We start from the raw sequence: 13001 nt of genomic DNA, 5'->3' as shown, positions 1-13001 counted from the left end.
CTTATGGTATACAAACAAAAGGAAGGTGTTGAAACATTTACCAGTGTTTTATGTTTTAACAATATTAAAATCAGTTAATATTTGTAGGAACGCAACATTAAAATTATAACGTAAATACTAGGAACTCAAGGCCAAGGCTAGAAGCAACCCAAATCATGAGCTACTAATGCCTGTTTCCTCCACCAAGATTTCAAGTTTGTCCAGTACTTTATACTGTGGTTTCTCGACCAGCTTTGAGATTGGGTGCAGAGAACTGTCGCCTCATTCTCGGAGGTGTCACAAACTGGCTACAGTGGTTGGGTTTGTCAGTCTGCTTCTGACAGGAGCTGGCTGCACTGCCCTCTACCTGACCTCCAGTGTTATAATTACAGTAAGACTGACGATGTTGATGAATATGGCGCTTTGCCTGGAAAGTCTGCAGGTCAGCAGTGGGGTGACTACTGTGGGAGTTTAATGATTCTGACGAAGCAGATGCCTGACAGCGCGTACTTTTCGGTTGGCCGTTATTGAGAGAATTGCTTCTCCAGCGTAACTGAGGTGGCTGTTGTTGATTATTAATATGCTGCTTGCTAACTTGAATGTGATCTTGACTTCGAATGCCCTGAGAGCCCCACGGCAACTGGGGATCCTTAGAAGCTGCCCTACTCCCCTTTTCTTGGCTCTCCTCCTTATTTCCTTTCCTTGCATCTTCGTCTTTCGGAATTCTAAGCTCTATAACCTCATCCTCTGTTATGATGATATGCGTCCCGGGACTCCAAGAGTTTCTATGTTTGGGGTTGCTCTTAAAGGGGAACCGGGGCTTCCGGTTCTCAGGAGGGATGAATCTATGAGGTACATTCTGCCGACGAAGCTGCTTTGCTATCTCTTGCTGCTGCAGGTTCCTGAACCGAATTTGCTCTTGCCTCATCCAGCGCAGACGTCCACGTCTAAAAGCTGGATCCCCATTCATCAGCTGGGAAACACGCTCTTCCTTCCCAAGTTCTCCACTGTCTCCTTTACTTACGTCATTCTCAGACTTGCTACTGGCACCAGCACCAACAGGTTCCTTTGCTTTGTGGTTTCCTTGGGTTTTCTGTTCCTGAGACCCAATCAGTGGCAAGACTTTCTCCATTTTGAGCATTTTATTTCTTAAGACTTTTATCTCCTCATCTTTCATGTTATTTTGCTTTTTAACTTCTTGTAAAATATCTTCCAGCTTATCTATATGAACCTTGAGATCATCTACATCAGTTCCACCTTTACTACTAGCCATCATGTCGTCAATCTTCTCATCCCCCACACCAACAGTGTCCCAGACATCCCTAGCCACTGCCCGCCAGGAGTCCCGCTCATTGGGATCTTTCTTCCCATACATAGCACAAAGCTCTTTCATCTTAACAATGGCCAAGGCTTCAATCTCCTGCCGACTGTGCCTAAAGTCATTGAGAGCAACCTCATAGCATATCTCTTTTACAGCCTGAATCTTAAGATCTGAGATGGTGACCCACTTGGAATCTTTACTCAGGCGCCTTCTTTGGGGGATCTGATACATTTTAATTGGTTCTCGTTTCTTCCCACTGCTGGGGAGGCCACATTTTTTAACAATGGTTTGCAACTTGCTGGGAGGTAGCTTTTCTCTCAGAGAAGTAATCAGTTTCCAGCTCTCTTCACAGGACCTCTTGTCAGAATCGTCCCCGCTATCAGAATCCGCGTCCTTTGGAAAAACAAAATCAAAAAATGGCCCCAAAATAACCAAAATTAAAATGTAAAAAAGGAAAATCAAATCGAAGAAAAAGCAAGCAAAAAAGCTCTAACCAAATTTAAAAACAAAACCAAAAAAAACAAAAAACAACAAAAAAACACAAAAAAACCCCCAAAAAACCCCTAAATGTTGTGCAAGTCTATTAAGACGTATGCTTATTTACTATTGTAGATTATTATTAATAAAGATTTGCTTTTGCTTTTGCTTTAAGTAATATTAATCCAAATCTCCACTTTCTGGCTTAAGTAATGAAATCTGCAATCAAATTTCTTAGAAGGACTGAATTAGTGAGAAACAGTCTCTCACTGTAAGGTCCCATGAAGTTATTAACAAAATGGTGTGAAATAACATCTCCACTTATCTCAAGAAAATGAAGTAAAACCTACACCCCATATATGCTAACACCCATGCAGTCACTTCCCACATTTGCCTTGGTTATTGCTGTTGCTTCTTCCAGAAACTCTTTCCCCCATGAGTGAGCACAGATGCCATACAAGATGTGACGAGCAGGCGGATTAACAAAGGTTAGTAATGCTGTAGGATGCCACGTTTTGTTTAGCTTTACTAAAAAGAGCAGCCCTAGAAAAAAGTTAGAAGATGAGAAAGTAGAAAAAGAAGCAGTCAAACAGGGATTATGTTAAAAATGCTAAGAATCCCTATTAGCAAACCATGTGAAGATTCTTATCAACCAAGTTGTTTTCTTCTAGAAGACAAGAAGGTTTTGAACTAGTCTTTCCATGAGCATATAATGGATTTGCTACTCCTTGTGTCATGTCAAATTGATTCATTTCATTTGTACAATTAAAGTTTGTTATCCAGAGAACAACAAAGCATAAAAAAGGATCTTTATAGTGGGTCTGCTATTTTGTTTTCCACACACTTAAATCAATAAATACCTCACCTCCAAAACTTTAGGAAACAAATCTCCAGAACACATACTAAGCTAGGCAAATATACTTTCATTAAACATCATTCCAAATTCCCTAAATAATATTTTAATAAATACAACTTAGAGATGTGTTCTGTTTAAGAAAAATGGTATTTCTAGCGATTTGAGGACTATTATTTTAAGTTGACATCTCTTAACTAGAGACATATAAAACACAAAGATTATATTCTGCTTATGTAAAATGGATCCAATTTAAAATGCTATCTCTAACTCTCTGACTCTCCAGATATTTTTGCACCATTAATTCTTTTACAAAAAACTTTAGTTAGGCCTAAAACAGCCTGACTTCACAACTAAGTAGTTTCAACGGGCTATCTGGATAATAATCGTTAACTAACACAAGCAAAACTTGCTCACATGAGTCTAAATGAAAGCGGAGTAGGATTTAGTACTCCCTGTGATGAACAGGATTAAGTAAAAAGTTCTATTCAGGAACTACGAGTTCTTGGGAAAAGAAACCACTCACCAGAAGAGTAGTTCAAGATAGTTTAGAAAACAAAAATATTCTTACTTAATGGTCTCTTCTACTTGGCTGTAATTATCAAAATTATCTCTAGCAAAGGGTTTAAAAAAAAAAGAATTGTAATTGATAGATAGTATCATGCTTTCTAGACCAAAGATTTCTAAGTACAGTTACTTTCTAGGGAACAAAAAAATAATCTCTAACAATAATAATAATAATTTGGCCCCTGAATTTGGAGATGCTAGTATTAATCTGTATTATTTATATTGGTCTGTAAATGGATATTAAACCATTTATAATACCTTCCTATTTGAAAATTTAGCAACAAAAAGCAGATAAAGCTAAATTTACAGATTCTACACTATTTTTCCTTTTTTTAGTTTAAAAAATCTTAAGTGATAAAACATAATCATAAGTGAAAAAGATGACATTAATAAACAATAGAGAAAAAAGTTATGTCTGACTCCTAAAAAGGTTTTCTTGCAAATACGTATAAACTGAGTTTTACAGAATACAAATTCTCTCTGATTCTTCCTACATAGTTAATTACCACTTTTTTTTTCCTGGTTTCTTTTCTTTTCCTTTACAAGCTGCTTAATGATGAAAGAATACTACCTAATTCAGGAAATAACAAATATTCTAATCACTGCTTTAATATACTTAAGTGACAAAAGTTATGCCTTTAAACTCTAAAACAAAAATAAGTGAATTTACATAAATCCAAAAGAACTCAAATTAAATCAACTGGTCATAATTTTCTTTCTTTTTAAAATATGTTCTACTTATAGCTCAAACATCTCCCCCCATCACAGACTGACCATGATACCTGAAAACTCTGTATGCAAAGCTTATGAGCCAAGATGCTTTTCATGTCAAGAAAAAAAAAAAAGGTTTTAAGATATTTAGATTCATTTACTACAGGGTTGGAAAAACGCTACTCAGATCTGGCCAAATCACAAGTCACTAAATGATCCTTCTGTTTTCATTATGTAACGAATACAAAGTGGGCCTCCTGAAGAGACTCTGCATGAAGTTTATGCATATAAAAGAGAGAAGATACTCAAAACATGTACAAAAGAGCAAACACAGAAAGGACCAGGTGTATAATCGAGCACTGACTCTAAGAGAATGTTCAGCAATGTAACAATGTGACACATTTGGGGAATTTTTCATAATATTTATCCATAGGATGCATTCAAACTATTTCTGTTGGTTGACAAATACAGGGTCATAAAAAAAAACATTTTTATTCAGTATTATTACTGAAGATAGTCTTCAGGCTAAAGTATTAGAAATCAATTCCTCTGGAGGACAAGAAATTTGAGTGGAATAGACAGCTGGACTTATAGGAGGAAAGCAACCTCCTTGCTTTAAGGAGCTGCATTTGAAATCCTCCATTACTTTTAGATACACAGAGCAGATGACAATCAGAACCTGATTACTTGCAGACTAAGTATGTTCCCTGGAAACTAAATATGTCTTAGAGACATTTACTTCCTTTTTATTTAATGGTCATTGTCTTCATTTCAGAGCATAGAATGATCATCAGCTCTTGGTTATGGAGAGCACCAGCCATCACTATGTTTTACACCTAGTTAGTTACTCAAAGGTTGGTCCCAGCAGCACTGGCATCACCTGGGAGCTTGTCAGAAGTACAGACTCTCAGGTCCCACCCCAGGCCTACTGAATCAGCATCAGCATTTTTACAAGACTCCTAAGCACTGCTCTACTGGAGAGAACAATGAAGTAAGTCAGAAGACCCAAGTTTAAGTTTAAGCCTCAGACCCAAGACCTCACATGTATTTAAAAGTGGGCAAGACAGCATTTTTTAGACTTGGTTTCCTCAACGATAAACTGTAGGTAATAGTTGTCATTTTATTTACATATACACCTACCAAAGAGGGTTGTTTTGGGAATCAAAAAAAAAATGATGGATGTTAACCTCTCTGTAAATTATAAAGCACTATACAAATATAAGGCACTATTGTTAATAATAAATCCAGCTTAATTATACCTGTCCTCGTTTGATCTCTCACAGACCATCAGAAGCATGTTATTAGATTATACTACATTATTAAGATAAAAGGCTCCTTCATGTGTCACAAAGCTCTCAAGCCCCTAATCACATTGCAGCTAAATCCATCTGTTTTCATTACAAACTAAATGTCAAGCAGGCCTCCTCTTAAAGAGACTCTATCTATAACACTTATTATCTTGCCTCAAACATTTGATTTATTCTTGCAATCCATTCTTTTTTGGGCTTTACTATAATTTCCAAGATAACAAACTAACTGGTTTAACCCACTGCTAAGTCTGAGAACTGACCTGCCCTGGAAAAGACTGCTTTTGCACAAGTCCTTGGCTTTTCTGGCCCAGTTAGCAACAGCCTCTCTTCTCCAAAGCAGAGCACGGCTACAAGGCTATAGCTCACATTCAGCATTCTACATGCTGTGTTTTATGCTCAGGGAAGAAATCCAGCTTTCTCCCTAATACCCTCTTATCTTAAAAGAAGTCCATGAATCTGAAATGAAATTTCAGAAAATGAAATTTTCTAAACTGAAATGAAAATTTGAAATGAAATGAAAATTTCCTAAAATGCATCCACAGTATCCAAAAGTTGTTATGCCTTTTTCTTACATATCAAATGAATGCCAGGAAGGTTCTTATAACCAGGGCTTTGTTAACCAAAATTGGATGACTTTAAAAATGAAAATCTAACTAATGCGTAAACTTATTTATTCATGAGTTTCTATAAAACCTAGTAATCAATTAACATCATAAAACGCTACAGCCATTATTAGCATTATAAACTACAACCTTAAACTGACTTTCCAGCTGCTCAGCAAACCCTTTCTCAAGCCAGAGCAAAACAGGCTTCCCTCTCCTGCCGGAGTTGCTTGTGCAGCCCCTACTTCCACCGTCACCCCACATGCTACGGAGACCCTTACTGAGAATTCAGACTCCATGCAGGGGAACAGAAAAGGATTAACACATGCAACTGTGCAGCAACACTTTTAGACACAGTTTAACTTAAAAAAAAAAGTCTGCCCAGCACAAGAACAATCCCCAAGTCAGCCCAAGAGCAGAGAATTAGTACTATCAGGTGATCAGAAACAAAACCAAGGCAAACACCCATCAAATTCAATATTCAAAGTAATTATTATTAAAAGAACCACCACTGATGCATACTCAAAAACCACTATATCAAGAGGCAAAGGCTACCAGAAAAGCTCCCACTATTTCCTCAAAACGCACTTGGTTTTGATAGAAGATATGACTTTAACACATAAGAGGCACAAAAATAGTACCTTTAAGGATACTTTTTCAGACTAAGGCTACTAGGAGATGTAAGTTCCTTCTCCATGAAGAAAATGAGAGAATAGTGTATGGTATCAATGAGAGCTGCTGGGTAAGCAATCGGCCGAGTGCTTGTCTGTGGAACAGGAAAGGTGTGAGAGCAAGCTGCCTTTTCCTAACAGAGGACTCAGGGTGGGCTCCTACCAGTCTCTGTTGCTCCAAGAGAAGATCTGCTTCTTCCTTCTCCTTTTTGTATAAGATCTCCATTTCCTGTAGCCTAGAAGGAACACAAAAGCAAGAGAGGGAAGAATAAATTACGGAATCGCTGAGCTATTTCATGAATTCTACTACATTTTTAAAAGAAGTGACAGTCATGTAAGCCACATCACATCTGCACACTACCTTTTTTCCATCTCCTGTTTCATATCAATTCCTTGTTTTTCCAGAAGCTCTCTCTGGGCAAAGGTCCAGTCCACAGGCTCAGAGGGGGTCTCAGCAGAAGGAGTCTTCTCCCGCTCAGCCCGTGCTTGCTCCGGGTGGTTAAAACGAAACACATGGTTTTTACCCATGATGATGCGGTTTCCTAGCACAAAACAGAAACAGGGTTAAGAAATCATTTTTCAAATGTAGAGTATCTAAGGTTAATAACCTCACTCTCCCTAATGCAAAAAGATAGCTTTTGGAGTTTTACAAGAACGTAAATCCTAATGCTGACTATTACTTCAACCTTTAAACAAAGAGTTAAAGATTAGAGTTGCTTGCACAAGACAAGTGTTCTGAAGACTTCAAACCTCTCCCAGTCTCACCTGAGCGCAGCTGAACAGGCTGGGCCACCCTCTTGCCATTTACGTAGGTTTCTGAACGTTCACAGGGCTCCAGGGTCACAATAACTAAGAGGAACACAAACTAATGTTAGCATCACAAACCACTGGAAGAAAATAATGGAAAGCCGATGATGATGAGGATTCAAGGTAACTGGAAGAGATTCCTGCAACCAACCAAGTGGCTTAGCACCTATATAATAGTTCATTTTAGGGTACCAAAACCAGGGCTATGGCTCAGATAGAAACAGTTAAATGAATCTAACAAACCTCAGAAGAAGGAAAAAGAAGAGTCAGTTTCAGTGGTATCTGACAGTTCAGTATATAAAAATGAAAACTATCAGAAATCTTAAGTATGAGATCTAGGTAATAAGTAGAAACTTAAGATCAAAAGTTAATATTTTGATTAAGGGAGGAATAAATTATAAAGCATAAAAATATTAGATTATTGTTGTTTTGTTAATAACCTGGGCAAAAATCAAGATTGATCTCTTCTTCCCTTTTAGATAAAAATAAATTCTACTGAATTAAGACTAGAGGTCCTCCAAATTTCCCACTACCCAGGATATTTGTTCCACTCTTGTCTATTAAATAATTAACATTCAAGACCAAGCCTAATTGCCTATGCCCTGCTCAATTCTTGGCAGTAACAAAAGGGCTCCTTTTGTCCAGGCTTTTTTCATGTAAAGTAACTATGTCCGTTTCTGCATTTATAAGCAGCCCAGGTTTCCCCATTTTCAAATATTAGATTGTACAAGAAAGTATCACTGAAAGAGATAGGGAATACCAAGTCTTGGGGATTTCTCATAATACAGAAGGAAAAGGTTGTTGGAAAAGCAAAGCCAAGAACTCTCACCATCCCCACTGTTGTTTCTCTCGCTCCGGAAGATACAGTGCTCTTCTTTAATGTGAGCCCCACTCAGCACGATGTCCTGGCGCCGCTCAGCATCTGCTTGGCCAACCCTGAACACAAGAGAAAGTGTTTCCCAGGGAAATTCAGACACAAAAAGCACTGCAAACAATGAGCCTCTTTCTCCCAAAGAATATTCTTTGGTATGTACAAAAAAGGTATTGCCTTTTTTTAATCAGAGGCTTTGAACTGCAAATTCTATTTTCATATGTGATCAACCTCCCTTCATCAGAATAAGAAACGAAGGGGCAATGATACACCAAATAACTCACACAGCATTATAACAAGATACGAGTGAACTAATCTCCTGAAAGAATTCTCATAAGATGGCAGAAGGAAAAATTTTACTTAGGGTCTGGTAGGAAAAAACTATACATGTTAATTTGTTCGGCTGGTTAAAACACTTAAATAATTTGAGAAGAGTAGAGAGGAGAGTTTGTAACTATTTCAGATGGGAAAAACAGCAAATCATCACAAGAAATTTTTCAACAAACAACTTTTTAGTTATTCAATCATCTAAGAGAAAAGAAAACATTAAGTGACCAAAAGAGGAAACAAATGTACCTTGTAATTCCATCTTTGATGTAATAAAGCAGGCATTCAGACATCAGTGGGTCCTCATTGAGGTTAACAAGATGTGGGGTCTGAAAATGGTTACAGATAATCAGTTTGGAGCGAACATCCCTGAGAGGGCTGTGAGAATAACAGGGACTTACAGGAGTGCTGATGGCTTCATGGAAAATGCCCAAAGTACCTAAAAGAGGGACTTCCTTCCTTCTTAGCTGCAATTCCATAGTAAACAGAAAGTACTCTCTTCAGGCCTTCCCAAACTGCACTAATGTATTCTACTTAAAAACATGAATTCTGGAGTAAAAAACAAGATCCAACTCTTGATAAGGTCAAAGTGTGGAGAATACAAAAGAAAAATTAGGGCAGGCTAATTCCATTTCTGGATAGATTAATCATAATTTCTGTAAACACCTGGACAAAAATCTCGAAGGGCAGCAGAATCTGCCACCCTAAATATGCCACTTTGACGTGTTGATTATTTTGAGCTGTAGGCACCTGAAAAACAGCACATGCAAAAAGAGTCTTTCTCTAAATTCCCCTTATCTGCCTAAAGACAGACTAGTCCCAAAGAAACTCACTTGTCATCAATCCCCTTGCAGGAGTTTCAACAAGTTTCTCTCCAGGAGAGAAAACTGGAGGCTGACACCACACCCAAACTGTCACAAATGGTCACTCTTCCCATCTACTCTTCTAAGCCCCTTCACCTTTCCTTTTTAAAAGCAATGACTCTCCCCTGGGAGGTTGACCTCCCCCTCCCCTTTCCCTATTAAGATGGCATTTAAGCCGGAATTCTCAGCCATCTCAGGGAGTTACTCATTTTTCCCTGGGTATCTCCCATGTATACATGTTAACAAGCTTTTTTGTTTTTCTCTTGTTAATCTGTCTTCTATTACAGGGGTCTCAGCCAAGAACTCAGAAAGGTAGAGGAAAAATAACTTTTCCTCTCTCACAACCTCAAGAAATATTTAATTTGTCATTTACTTTATAAATATTTTCCCACATCCTCTGTCATTTCCCTTTAAAATTTATCAGTTCTTCCATGGGCGCAGTTATTATTGTCTTTAGTTTGTTAGTCTTTATCTTAAAGAAGAAATTAAAATTACTGACATTCAATAATACATCTTATAAAAATCATCTTCATCTAACTCTAATAGTTCTAAAATCTTTTAAAAACCAACCTTCTTTGGTGAAAATACCCCACTGGAATCCAAAAATAAGTCACATGGTCTTGGGGTCAAAATCTACTCAAGATAGTGCCAGCAAATGTGGAAAAATGAAAGAAGAGTCAGATGAGAGGGTTAAGAAAAGGGACTGCAAAAGATGATTAAAAAGAAATTAGGAAACCCCTACATCTTCCCAACTAGCATCTATTGCTCTCTCTCTCTGTAGGTTAAGATCTTGCTAGTTTGAGAAAGCCAAAGCCCTGTGTGGATAGCGTTCTTTAAAACCTGTCATGACACTGGTCTGAGGAAAAGGTAACCTCAAGAACAGGTTCTTTTTTTTTTTTTTTTTCTCTTGCCTTAATAGTATTTCCCTCTAGCTTCGTTGAGATATGAATGACAAAATCTGTATATATTTAGATTGTACAACATGATTTTTTTAAGGTGTACAATGAGCCAATTTTATATATATATATACACACACTGTGCAATGACTACCACAATCAAGTTAACACATCAGAAACAGGTTCTAAAACTGAATTTGGATATGGTCAGTGGTATGTATATCCATCCCTTCCTCGCTTGAAGAAGTCTAGAAAGTTAAAGCAAGATGGGTAAAGTAAGGAAAAGCTTTAAAACCAGAGATTTCAGTTTGGAATTTTGTGCTGTTTATAAAACAGTATGTATTCAAGTTATTTATGATTGGTGTTAAATGCCACAACTGTACAAGTTGTTATAAAAACTTTCCCCACGGTTCTTAACATTGAAAGATGTTATAAAGTACCTTAAGATACATGCAAAGGCACAATCTAAATTCTATCAAGCTTCTATAACTGTTAAAATCTCTATAATCATAAATAATATATTTGAATAAATAATGTCTTACTGGAGGAAAAATTTTTAAACTGAAAATCACTGACCTTTGGCAATATAAACATATAAAATACTGTTATTATTGTTCCAGGTCTACAGCATGTACCTAACATGTCTTTAAATCAATCTTCTTTGTTGAAAATAACACATCAGAATTTATAAAAAAGAAAAGCCTAACCAAAAGAATCCTAGCAAAAACCACAGGACTATTTCTTACCATATAAAACAAAAGTACCAATTGAAAACTCCCTACCCATTCTATGCTAACAGAGAGAGACCATTATCAGACCCTTGCATGAAGATGTTTAAGTCTCCAATAGCCAATCTGAAGTCATTTGAAGTGAAGGACCATTTACTATTAGTATGAAATATATGCTTTGTACATCATCAAATAACATGTTCTATTACTGTCATATAAATCAGCACAAAAAATAATCATTTCATAATAGTTTTCTAATTTCTAACAATAACTAAGAGGCAATTTAGTTAAGAAAGAGAAAGAAAGAAAGAAAGAAAGAAAGAAAGAAAGAAAGAAAGAAAGAAAGAAAGAAAGAAAGAAAGAAAGAAAGAAAGAAAGAAAGAAAGAAAGAAGAAGAAAGGAAGAAGGAAGAAAGAAAGCAAGCAAGCAAGCAAGCAAGCATCTTGCTATTCTAGTTAGCTAAAAGGTATCTACTACTTAGCAACTGCGATTATGTAAGTAGGACAGTAACTACTGGAGTCATTTTTAAAAAAAAAACTGAGAAGGGAGCAGAGGAGGCTAGAAGGATGAGGACAGAAATTGTTTACTCAGCACAGTGCTTGTCTATCACACAAACTGTAGAAGCAAACTGAAGTGGTATTTTTCCACACAAACCTGAACAGGTGAAATTGCTTCCAAAGAGTTATAATGCAGGGTTGCTGGCATCTGTGGGAAAATCTACATAGAAAGAGGAGCCCAACTGAAGCAAGACATGCTGGGTTAGGCTGGGAACTTAAGAGAAAGCAGCAATGAAGATGAGTAAACATACTGAATCATGACCAAAAGTTACAGATTTACTGCCTGGGATTTTATTTTATAAACAGTAAACATTTCTGAAAGCATTTTAGAAACAAGCTGGCCTTGTACTGTATGAATGAAATCAGAAATACGGAAATGAAGCCAACACCAAAGATTTAAAAGAAAAGGAAGAGGCACCCCTGAAAGACACCAAGTGCCTCGGTGACTAAGGCAAACAAAAGTGCTTCTGTTTGGTTAAGCTTCACAACACTGTTTCCTACCTTTTTAGGTGAGAAAACCCCCAGGGTTCCTCCATCTTCCCGAATGGCAACTCCCATCTCAGCCAACAAGGCCTCTCTAGGAAAAACAACAAGCACATCAGAATAACACCACCAAAATGTCAAGTAACTCAGTCTAATATGAACTGGGAAATAAAGCACCCAAAGCAAAAGCAACTGTCCACGATTAAAGTCATGGTACAAATGTGAAAGTCTCTGCTTATCCCATCATTAATGAGAAATTATTTTAAGAGAAACAGTACATTCAAAATAAATTATGTTCCTATTTTAGGTAAAGCTATATTCACCCAAACAAGCACTTTTTCACATCTGACTTTGGAGGCAGACAATAATTCATAAAGAATATGTCTACTAATATAAAAAAGGAAGAAAGGAATATTCCCTTAAGATAATACATCCAATTCAAAGAACCATTTCTTAAAAATCCAAGAAAGCAATCAGAAAGTAACTTTGATATAGGGAATATTATCTATAAATTTTCTCAAATGTCATGTTCCCATGCCCAGCATCAGACTGGTTCAGCAATCCTAGCTTAAAATCTCTACAATAAATAAGAAAATTCTAATTGTTTCATACATTCCTTTATACATCAGAATTCACCTCCACTTCATCTTCCATGAAGGGGGAAGATAAGAACTATTATTTTAAAAATGTATATTTAGCCTAATAGCAAAAGTATTATTTTGAGTTATGTTCATCTTTTGAATAGAAAACTGAGAGGCTAAGATAAAATACGGATTTTAAATGTTTGCAACTCAAACTACTTAATCTTACCAAACAGGTTCTATAAAAAGTAACTCTGAAATATGATAATCAGAACAGCTTTTTAAATTTAGGCCTTTATCAAAGGCAGTTATCTTGCAAATTAAAAACCCTATCCCTCAGTATCTTCCATTTTTATATGGATCCCCAGCAACATTTAGTACAGTAACTAAGAACTCA

The 13001-nt window shown here is 36.7% G+C and overlaps 1 protein-coding gene across 7 annotated transcripts in view; it reads right to left on the bottom strand.

Moving 5' to 3' along the window:
* The window catches only part of KIF1B (kinesin family member 1B), a 135355-nt gene that overhangs the window by 57700 nt on the left and 64654 nt on the right, over nt 1–13001 (bottom strand). For 6 of the 7 annotated variants that reach the window (XM_032495156.1, XM_032495158.1, XM_032495159.1 and 3 more), the window contains 6 exons: nt 12042–12117; nt 8746–8825; nt 8128–8234; nt 7257–7340; nt 6853–7033; nt 6655–6727 (listed from right to left, as the gene is read on the bottom strand). In XM_032495156.1, the coding sequence (XP_032351047.1) occupies nt 6655–6727; nt 6853–7033; nt 7257–7340; nt 8128–8234; nt 8746–8825; nt 12042–12117 (601 nt within the window). Of the gene's footprint in view, nt 1–208; nt 1694–6654; nt 6728–6852; nt 7034–7256; nt 7341–8127; nt 8235–8745; nt 8826–12041; nt 12118–13001 lie in introns of those variants that run through there. The other variant, XM_032495163.1, reaches the window with a different exon arrangement.

Source organism: Camelus ferus, chromosome 13, assembly GCF_009834535.1.
Source record: "Camelus ferus isolate YT-003-E chromosome 13, BCGSAC_Cfer_1.0, whole genome shotgun sequence".
Classification (NCBI taxonomy): Eukaryota; Metazoa; Chordata; class Mammalia; order Artiodactyla; family Camelidae; genus Camelus; species Camelus ferus.
Note: the sequence above shows the minus strand (reverse complement) of the source record. Positions and strands in the feature narration are given on the sequence as shown.